The sequence below is a fragment of the Sceloporus occidentalis genome, unplaced genomic scaffold (genome assembly GCF_023333645.1).
Source record: "Sceloporus occidentalis isolate IW3139 unplaced genomic scaffold, rSceOcc1.0.p SCAF_205, whole genome shotgun sequence".
Lineage (NCBI taxonomy): Eukaryota > Metazoa > Chordata > Lepidosauria > Squamata > Phrynosomatidae > Sceloporus > Sceloporus occidentalis.
This window is the reverse complement of record NW_028317185.1, coordinates 1,477,567-1,488,209: the sequence shown is the minus strand read 5'-3', so window position 1 is coordinate 1,488,209 and position 10,643 is coordinate 1,477,567. Positions and strand designations below refer to the sequence as shown.

General features: G+C 50.7%; 1 protein-coding gene across 1 annotated transcript; it reads left to right on the top strand.

The window, feature by feature from the left end:
• Nucleotides 1-525: 525 nt before the first annotated feature.
• Nucleotides 526-8,778, top strand: LOC149277968 (ATPase GET3). The gene is made up of 8 exons (XM_089502588.1): nt 526-537; nt 1,109-1,251; nt 4,350-4,497; nt 4,616-4,764; nt 5,054-5,204; nt 5,486-5,593; nt 7,162-7,359; nt 8,647-8,778. Exons 2-8 carry the CDS (start codon nt 1,109-1,111, stop codon nt 8,776-8,778), a joined length of 1,029 nt encoding a protein of 342 aa, XP_089358714.1. The 5' UTR covers nt 526-537.
• The last annotated feature ends 1,865 nt before the right edge of the window (nt 8,779-10,643 follow it).

Sequence of the window (10,643 nt, the reverse complement as noted above, 5' to 3'; positions counted from 1 at the left end):
TTGGTCTGTGGGTCCTGAGGGTTCCTTACAAAGCCGATCGGCTTCCTCTTCTCAGCCTCCGGCTTTTTGTCGCCCGCGGGCCGGCTCTCCTCGCTACTCCCGGTAGCCGCTTGCTCCATCCTCTTCTTGAAGAGCTCCAGGAAGCTGCCATCGTTAGCAAAGAGGTTGACCCCAGAGGTGGTGGGGAGGACAGGAGCCACGGGGCCCTGGGGGGCGGCTGTGTCAGTTCTGTTTGAGACCGGGGAGCTGAGAGCAGAGGGCTTGTTGGCAGAGACAGTTTTGGGAGAGGCCGGGATGAGGCTGGGCTGAGGCGAGGCGCCTGTAACTCCAGGAGGCCGCAGCGAGTCTCGCTCCTCCAGGTCAATCACCTTCCGTTTGCCGGAATGCGTTACACTGCCGGTCCGCGCCGGGGCCTTCGCTGCCTCCTCTTCCTCCTCACTGTCGTCGCTCTCCTCTGCTTCTAGACGCCTACTTTTCTCCGCCATTCTGGCACAAACTACGCTAATTTCGGCCGGCAAGGCCGCGCTGGCATCCGGCGCCTCAGCAAAACGGCGGGAAATTCGTTATCCTTTTAATGTATACTTAAGATGGCGGAAATACTCGGCTACACAGAGACAAAAAGAAGGCGGAGATAACCCATGCGGCATCAGCAGATGACTCACATAGTAACCAATAAAGAAACGACATTCGTACGACGCTATCCAATCAGACTACTCTGAATCATAAAATAGACAGGCAGCGTAGCCAATACATGGACGGGAATAAGTGGACAGGAAGTAGTTGATAGGCTGGCAGGCCGAGGAATGTGAGAAGCTGACAGAATACTGTCAGTTGCGGGGCTGGGCTGGCAATCTTGTCAGCCAATAATACACCAAGAAATGAACTACGTATATCCAATTAAGTACTGGGGGCTGTCCATATGTTGACATTGATTGACATACAAGGGGAGCCAATAATGAGATAAGACACTATTCCTTCTCGCCTACCAGTGTTCAGAAAGTGCTGGGAGGGCAGAGTAATGGGGCGGGGCATCTGCGTTTCTTTTCATTCTGTGTCTTTAGCCGTGGGCCGCGGTTGGCTGCGTAGTATCACGTGACCTACCAAGAAGATGGCGGCGCCGGTGGATGAAGAGTTTGAGGATGCTCCGGACGTGGAGCCCCTGGAGCCCACACTCAGAAATGTCATAGAGCAGCGCTCCTTGAGATGGATCTTTGTGGGTGGAAAAGGGGGAGTGGGCAAGACCACCTGCAGGTGAGCAACGGGGGAAGTGGGCTGCTACCAACGGCCAGAATGACAGCAGTGATAGGGAGCGAGCACCTGAACCACAGAGAAGGGGGGGTACACCGAAGCCGATAGAAAATTCCAGACAAATGACATTGGGTTGGGGAGGTGTATTTGTATTGCAGCTAAACGGACCGAACCAACTGGACCTTATGACAGGGGTCGATAGTGGTTATGAAAAACTGTAGACGATTAAACCTTAAAAAGGGGCAGTTCTGACCATCTGCTGGCGATGCATTGTGGGGGATGTAGTCTCCGACATGTGGAGTTGTCATTGTTGCCTGATTCCCATGAGGACGAAAGGCGTTGGGATTGGACATGGACTACAACCCCCAGCATGCAGTGCCAAGCAGACTGACGGTGGTTGCTTTCCCCTGCACTAGGAATTGGAAAACTATAATTAGTGCGCTACATCTTTGGCCCCTGTGATGATGGTATTTACCAACATACCCACAGCCTCTCCCGTAGCTGCTAGGACTGTTGGCAATAAGTGGAGCTTCTTAGTGTCTTATTACACCGACTGCTGGGGCAGTTTGTTGAAATGTTTTATTCACATTGCCCAAAATCACTCAATAGGTAAAAGAAAAAAATATATATCGACGGTGTTACGCTGTGATGTATCTGTGTGTACGGAGGAACAAGCACTGCCATAAAGCGTCGGCTCAGTGTGGTGTTTGAGGTGGGAAAGTCACCCAAAATATCACAACAATGGCCGCCTCCAGGTCTGCAGATAAATAGTTTATGGGAGTAAAATGAGATAAAACCAGGTTATATTACTGTATACAGTGCTGGGGGGGGTTATTACTGTATATAGTGCTGGGGGGGTTATATTACTTATTACTGTATATAGCGCTGGGGGGGTTATATTACTGTATTCAGCGCTGGGGGTTATATTACTGTATTCAGCGCTGGGGGGTTATATTACCGTATACAGCGCTGGGGAGGGGTTATATTACTGTATACAGCGCTGGGGAGGGGTTATATTACTGTATACAGCGCTGGGGAGGGGTTATATTACTGTATACAGCGCTGGGGAGGGGTTATATTACAGTATACAGCGCTGGGGAGGGGTTATATTACCGTATACAGCGCTGGGGAGGGGTTATATTACCGTATACAGCGCTGGGGAGGGGTTATATTACCGTATACAGCGCTGGGGGGGGTTATATTACCGTATACAGCGCTGGGGAGGGGTTATATTACTGTATACAGCGCTGGGGTGTTATATTACTGTATACAGCGCTGGGGTGTTATTACTGTATACAGCGCTGGGGAGGGGTTGTGTTACTGTATACAGCGCTGGGGAGGGGTTGTGTTACTGTATACAGCGCTGGGGGGGTTGTGTTACTGTATACAGCGCTGGGGGGGTTATATTACTGTATACAGCGCTGGGGGGTTATATTACTGTATACAGCGCTGGGGGTTATATTACTGTATACAGCGCTGGGGGTTATATTACTGTATACAGCGGTGGGGGTTATATTACTGTATACAGCAGTGGGGGTTATTACTGTATACAGCGCTGGGGGTTATATTACTGTATACAGCGCTGGGGGGTTATATTACTGTATACAGCGCTGGGGGGTTATATTACTGTATACAGCGCTGGGGGGGTTATATTACTGTATACAGCGCTGGGGGTTATTACTGTATACAGCGCTGGGGGTTATATTACTGTATACAGCGCTGGGGGGTTATATTACTGTATACAGCGCTGGGGGTTATATTACTGTATACAGCGCTGGGGGGTTATATTACTGTATACAGCGGTGGGGGGTTATATTACTGTATACAGCGGTGGGGGGTTATATTACTGTATACAGCGGTGGGGGGGTTATATTATAAAGCACGTTTCCTTATTTATTTGGTACAATCTCTTTCTGTAACAGACCCTTCCTGATACTCAACCTAATTTGTTTTTGCCTTTCGTGGCGCGCAAAAAGTGTTTATGGGGTCCATATGCAAAGAATGGGGGGTTCTAGAGAACACCCCCCGTATGCATTTGCCTCGTTCAATGCCCCCCAGCTCCTTGGGTTATAGGAGATGTTTGTCCAGACACTGTATAGGGGGGGCATGTAAATTTACAGAGTCTGAGTGGGAGAACTGTCTGGCTGCCGAATAGCCAAGAAGCCAATGGGTAGCTGGAAAAAAAGAGGCTGGGGGTGGGCGAAATGCGGAGGGGATTCTGCGGAGTCACCCCATTCATTTCCTGGGGGGGCTTCACGCGTTAAAGTGCACGTGGGGGCTGGAGCGTCCTATTTAAATGTCGTTTAAATGGAGATATAAGGAGGGGGTATTTCTATTGGCTGTTTATTTCTAGAGCTAACTGGGTATCTGATGTCTATTAGATTGCAAGCTTTAGAGACTAGATCTGGGTCTCATTCAGACACAATTATACCCGAGTCTGTTATACTTCAGTTACCCCGTAAAGGTATCGTATCCATTTCCCATGATGCTGTGCGGTGCGTGTAAAGTGCTGCCCCCTGCAGTACGTGGGCTGTAACTGATTCCTGGGCGAGGGTTTATACTCCCCACATACTCCAGGGGGCAGCACTTCACGTGTGCCGGCTTCCATCATATGGCTCCCTATTCTGCACATACATCGCTACGGAACCGCAAAGGATAGAACGTTCTATAATGGGACCCCCCAACCCCACAATATTCAACTTGAACCCCGTCTTCAGGGGTCTTGGCTTTTTATACTATGAGCCCCCTGAAGAATTAGATCTATGACTTAATTACAGGGCTGCAGTCTCATGATGTGGATCCCGTCCAAACATCTAATCGCGTTTTTAACCAATTAATCGTTTATCGTGCCAGAAAAATGTGCCGTACGATCCGATAATTAAGTGAATATTCGGGATATTGGCAACAATGCGTCTGTTCTAATATCTGGATAAACAGGCGGTGGAAAGGCAGACGTTTCATCCTGAACAAATAACCTCAAAATAATTATCTTGTATTCCCCCCCCCCCCCCGCTCCTGTATCCCCCCCCCCCCCGCTCCTGTATCCCCCCCCAGCTCCTGTATCTCCTATGTAACGCTCTTGACTTTGTCTCCCCCTATAGTTGCAGCCTGGCAGTGCAGCTGTCTCGGATACGAGAGAGCGTTCTGATCATCTCTACAGACCCCGCTCATAATATTTCTGATGCCTTTGACCAGAAGTTCTCCAAGGTCCCCACCAAAGTCCGGGGCTACGACAACCTCTTTGCTATGGTGAGTTGGCTCCAGAGCTTGCAATCTATGATGCAGAATGCCACACCCCTCGCTCCGCTGTCGGGAATCTTGCTGATCCCGGTACGCTATAATCTAATGGCAATCTCTTACCGAGCAGGAGATAGACCCGAGCCTCGGCGTGGCGGAGCTTCCCGATGAGATATTTGAGGAGGACAACATGCTGAGCATGGGGAAGAAGATGATGCAGGAGGCGATGAGCGCCTTCCCTGGGATCGACGAAGCCATGAGCTACGCGGAGGTGATGAGGTAGGTGTGACCATAGAGGGGAAAAACATTAAATGCCCTTAAAGGGGTCTGTCATTGTGTTATACCCTAAATAGATTTAAACCCACGAAAATGTGCATGGAAACTTTTAAGCTGCTATGGCAAGAGAATAATTCAGCCTACCGATGCACTCTCTTTGTTTCTCGTGACTACGGGCTACGACTGACGCGAGGATTGTTAATACGTAACGTTTTAAAGCTCTACCGGGTAACGTTTCAAATCTGATTCCTTTGGCTTCATCTCGTCTTTCTGCCCCGTTTGCCCCCTGCAGGCTGGTGAAAGGCATGAATTTCTCGGTCGTGGTCTTTGACACAGCGCCCACCGGACACACGCTGCGGCTGCTTAACTTCCCCACGATAGTGGAGCGGGGCCTCGGGAGGCTCATGCAAATCAAGAATCAGATCAGTCCGTTCATATCTCAAGTGAGGACCATGCGCTTTCTACACTTTATAAATATATATATTGATATTTTATTTTTTATTTATACATATTTATTTTTATATTTATATTTTATTTATACATAAAAAATAAAATATATTTTTATATTTTATTTTTTATACATATATTTATATATTTTTTTTTTATTTAATTTATACATTTATTTTTATATTTTATTTATACATATATTTTTTTATTTAATTTATACATTTATTTTTATATTTTATTTATACATATATAAGCAGCCCTGTCTTCTCTCACTCAGATGTGTAATATGCTTGGCCTTGGCGATATGAATGCCGATCAACTCGCGTCCAAGCTGGAAGAGACCCTCCCTGTCATCCGATCGGTCAGCGAACAGTTTAAGGACCCGGTAGGACAACGCTTCTCTCCGCCATAGAAGGAGCAGCAGAGCATACAATATATAATTGCTGCATGTTAAAGCTGGTGTACGCGGCTCCATCCTCCATGACGGAGAAAAGGGGTTTTAAGAAATCATAGAGGGGACATTATAGAATTGCATTATGTCAGGGCTCGACAAATCCCAGGCGCCAGGTCGCCATGGCGACAGAGAATTTTGTCCTGGCGCCTAGGTTTTGTCAGCCTCTTACATCCATAAAAAAATGTGGATGTAAGAGGCTGAGTCACCACACGGGGGCGCTGCTGTCTGCCCAGGAGTCTGGGCAGACAGCACAGCCACTCAGAGCCCGCCCCCGAGCCTGAGATCCCTCCCACGGAGTGATCCTGTAGGCTGACACCGCGATTGCTGCAAAACCAGCAATCGTGTTATCAGCTGCCACAGGCAGCTTCAGGGAAGGGGGTTGTGTGTTGATTGGTTCCCCACACAAGTGTGGGGACCTGACCCAACACCCCCCTGCTGCCTGATCGCTCCATGAGAGCGATCGCGGCATTTAGGGGTTAATTCCCGTTTTGTACGTGGCTCTGCTGCTGGTGGTCTGCCTGGAAGCCCAGGCAGACCAGCAACAGCAAAAACGAGCCCCCACAAGCCCTTTGATGATTCCTGTAGGCATGGAAGCCCACAGCAGTCATCAAAGACTCCCCTCCCTGCAATGGCTGCTCTATAGACCAGCAATTGAGTCCCAGCTGCCAGAGGCAGCTTCAGGGACAGGGGAGAAGGTTCTTTGGTCTCCACATGAGTGTGGACACCAACACCCCCCTGCTGCCTGATCGCTCCATGAGAGCGACAGTGCAGCGTTAACCCCTTCAATGCCACACTTGTGTATGACACATTCGTGGCATTGCAGGGGTTAACATTTCCCCCCACAAGCTTGTGGGGACTAAATATCAGTCAATGCTGTGCTCCAATGGAACATCAGCATCGAAAGAGTTAAAAATAATAATAATTAAAAAAAAAAACAGCACTGACCTGAAAGTCCAGGGTGCTTCCAGGTCAAACGCTGTGAGTTTAGTAAGTGGGCTGATGATGATCCGATCACTCCTAACCAACTGTTAGTTTAAAAAAATCCTGGCTCCTAACTTTTTTACCTGGCACCTAGATTCACAACAAATTTGTCAAGCCCTGCATTATGTCTTCTTGAGACTGGCTGTTCATCTCTATGGTTTTTCTGCTGTACTTTCTCTCTTGGGCAGAAAGACCTCCAGAACTCTACCTGTTTTATAACTCGTGTAGACTTTTGGAAAGCTAAATGACAATACTTAGAGGTAATATAAGAAAGTTTTGCTTAGTAGATAAGCGGAACAGTCCCCCGGCAGAAGCGGTAGAGGGTAATACAGTGAGGGTATTTAAACACACATGGGACAGGCATATGGCTCCTGAATCTAAGACGAGACCAACGACTGATTAAGGTCCGAGTCTTTACTGCAGGAGAAACGGGTGACTAGACGGGGGCCGAATGGGGGCCGATCTGCCGGCAGATTCTGTGTCTCCCTGGTGATGCGGTGTTTCTCCCCCGTATGCAGGAACAGACGACGTTTATCTGCGTGTGCATCGCTGAATTCCTATCCCTGTACGAGACTGAACGGCTGATCCAGGAACTGGCGAAATGTAGCATAGATACCCACAACATCATTGTGAACCAGCTGGTGTTCCCCGACCCAGAGAAACCCTGCAGGATGTGTGAGGCCAGACACAAGATCCAGTCTAAATACCTCGACCAGGTATGTAAAGAGATACTAGACCAACAGGCTGAGATGGGACAGGAGGGAGCTATAGTCTGCCCCTCCCACCGCAGGGTGACACAGACAGGAGGGGGCTATGGGGCGTGGAGTCTGTCCCTCCCACCGCAGGGTGACACAGACAGGAGGGGGCTATGGGGCGCGGAGTCTGTCCCTCCCACCGCAGGGTGACACAGACAGGAGGGGGCTATGGGGCACGGAGTCTGTCCCTCCCACCGCAGGGTGACAGACAGGAGGGGTCTATGGGGCGCGGAGTCTGTCCCTCCCACCGCAGGGTGACACAGACAGGAGGGGGCTATGGGGTGTGGAGTCTGTCCCTCCCACCGCAGGGTGACACAGACAGGAGGGGGCTATGGGGCGCGGAGTCTGTCCCTCCCACCGCAGGGTGACACAGACAGGAGGGGGCTATGGGGCACGGAGTCTGTCCCTCCCACCGCAGGGTGACACAGACAGGAGGGGGCTATGGGGTGTGGAGTCTGTCCCTCCCACCGCAGGGTGACACAGACAGGAGGGGGCTATGGGGCGCGGAGTCTGTCCCTCCCACCGCAGGGTGACAGACAGGAGGGGTCTATGGGGCGCGGAGTCTGTCCCTCCCACCGCAGGGTGACACAGACAGGAGGGGGCTATGGGGTGTGGAGTCTGTCCCTCCCACCGCAGGGTGACACAGACAGGAGGGGGCTATGGGGCGCGGAGTCTGTCCCTCCCACCGCAGGGTGACACAGACAGGAGGGGTCTATGGGGCGCGGAGTCTGCCCCTCCCACTGCAGGGTGACACAGACAGGAGGGGGCTATGGGGCGCGGAGTCTGTCCCTCCCACCGCAGGGTGACACAGACAGGAGGGGGCTATGGGGCACGGAGTCTGTCCCTCCCACCGCAGGGTGACAGACAGGAGGGGTCTATGGGGCGCGGAGTCTGTCCCTCCCACTGCAGGGTGACACAGACAGGAGGGGGCTATGGGGCGCGGAGTCTGCCCCTCCCACCGCAGGGTGACACAGACAGGAGGGGGCTATGGGGCACGGAGTCTGTCCCTCCCACCGCAGGGTGACAGACAGGAGGGGTCTATGGGGCGCGGAGTCTGTCCCTCCCACCGCAGGGTGACACAGACAGGAGGGGGCTATGGGGCGCGGAGTCTGCCCCTCCCACCGCAGGGTGACACAGACAGGAGGGGGCTATGGGGCACGGAGTCTGCCCCTCCCACCGCAGGGTGACGGACAGGCTTGTGATGGAGTTGTGAGGTTGGAGGGAGGTAATGTGGTATTATTATCTCAGATGGAGGACCTTTATGAAGATTTCCACATCGTGAAGCTTCCTCTTCTTCCACATGAAGTCCGAGGGGCTGAAAACGTCAACACCTTTTCCAACCTTCTCCTGGAGCCGTACACCCCACCCAGCGCGAAATGACGGGGGTGGAAGAAGGAGAGCGACGCGTCGCCCATCACTGCTTAAACACTACATCAGCTTTAAGTAAAAAGAAGGCCAAGCAGATCCCTCGAGGGGTCACCCCGTCAGCGAGCGCCCCCCCCATCCCAAATCCCCATCCCGGGGGAATCTATTTATTCGTTCAGGAGGGAGGGGAAACGATCTTCTTGGCCTCCGATCTTTCCGGGGTCTCTCCCCTTTACGGATAGTTTGTGTTTCTGCCCCTTGACTTCACTATTCATTAGTGCAGGTGGATCATGGCCGACCCTGTACCGAGTATAGTTAAATCAGTGAAGCCCTTTGATTTATGCGTTTATAGAGGGTCAGCTCAGCCCGCCGTTGTCGCCCCTCCATAATGAATAGTGAAGTGGGAGAGCTAAGACCACAACTCTCCTTTTAGTGAATAAGCTCCGCGGTCTACCGTTCCACGTCTCATCTCCGCTAACGCGATATCAATACAGAGCATATTTAATCCATAACCTGCAGATCCGCCTCATCCTTCCCGGGAGAAACCTGTAGAACTTAATAAGATGGGGGCAAGTATTAAATTAAATTCTGTTTATAAAATGTTGGTGGTTTTTTTTTTTTGGTTCGTTTGTTTTATTCGTAATATTAGCCATACGTGCCGACATCCCCGTTATCTGTGATGCTCGGCGCGTTCAGGTAACGGGTTCGCTACGGAATGTACATTCTGGGTCCGGATCGGCAGCTGAGAATTGATGCTAAAGGTCTTGGATAATTTTCTGTGGACCGACGAGTCAAAAGTGGGACTTCTTGGAAGACTCGGGTCCCGTTGCAGCTGTAATAGAACTGTGTGTAGGTCACCTCCAGTCCTTTCATCCATATTATATTTATTAAAGAGTCCTTCTGGGTGATTAAGACTGAGTCGTTCCATTGTTTACCACAAGCCAGGGTGAAAAGCATGTTTTTCTAGTAAATTGGGCTGGGATAACAGACCGAGAACTCATTCACAACGAGCGTTTATATCACATGAAAAACCAGAAAAATGTATTTTGGGGGAGTTCCTTAAAGGGGCGGCACCAGAATATCATGAAATGGCAACAGCGAGTAGCAGCATCTCCTGTATCCATCCATCTTCAGCAATGTCTGATAGAGACTACAAGTCCTATTATCATAAAACCGAGCAAGTAGCCCACAGGGGAAGGACAGCCAGCTGCTTCCACAATACCATGGAGTTCCACGTGGGGCAGATGGGCAAATAGAGAATTTAACCCGTTGGGATACAAGTTTTGGGGTAAGTTTAGTAATCTGGCCGGCAGAGAGAAGCAGCCGATGGGGATTGAGTTGGGATGGATCTGCTAATGGCTTTGCGAGTTATTCCATCCCACATACTGCAGGTAAAATGCTGACATGGCAACCCCAGTCCCAGGCTGGCACTTTCTTGGACCCTAAAATGGTATCCTGTAGAGAATTTCAGTTCCGTAAGACTCATCGTGGGGACAGAATCCGATGTGGTTAAACTCTCTGCGCTGATATTAAGTTGTGCGGTGAAGCAGAGAAAAGTCCACCCCGCTGCGTCCTCATCGTCACTTTCCCCATTCGCGCCCCCCACCCTGCTCTGTTTTGAATTTTATGCCTAATTGCACTTAATCGGAACACACGGAGGGGGGCGCCTGACCGAAACACAAAGTACCAGACACGGCCAGAGCCCCTTATATAACACAACGAGCCGCATAATCAGCACGGCCGGGGAGAAAGCCCCCCCCAGGGAGAGCAGCAATCATTTATACCCTAAATCCTACATCACAACGCAGCAAAATGATCCATTACCCTGCCTTATTACCCCCCGGAAACATCTTATTACACTAACCCGGCCCCTGAGTGCC

Excerpts from the sequence above, each read along its gene's own strand:
- LOC149277968 (XM_089502588.1), top strand. The coding sequence starts at position 1,109 with ATGGCGGCGCCGGTGGATGAAGAGTTTGAGGATGCTCCGGACGTGGAG. Across the intron at positions 1,252-4,349 it reads GTGGGCAAGACCACCTGCAG|TTGCAGCCTGGCAGTGCAGC; the intron begins GTGAGCAACGGG and ends CTCCCCCTATAG. Across the intron at positions 4,498-4,615 it reads ACGACAACCTCTTTGCTATG|GAGATAGACCCGAGCCTCGG; the intron begins GTGAGTTGGCTC and ends CTTACCGAGCAG.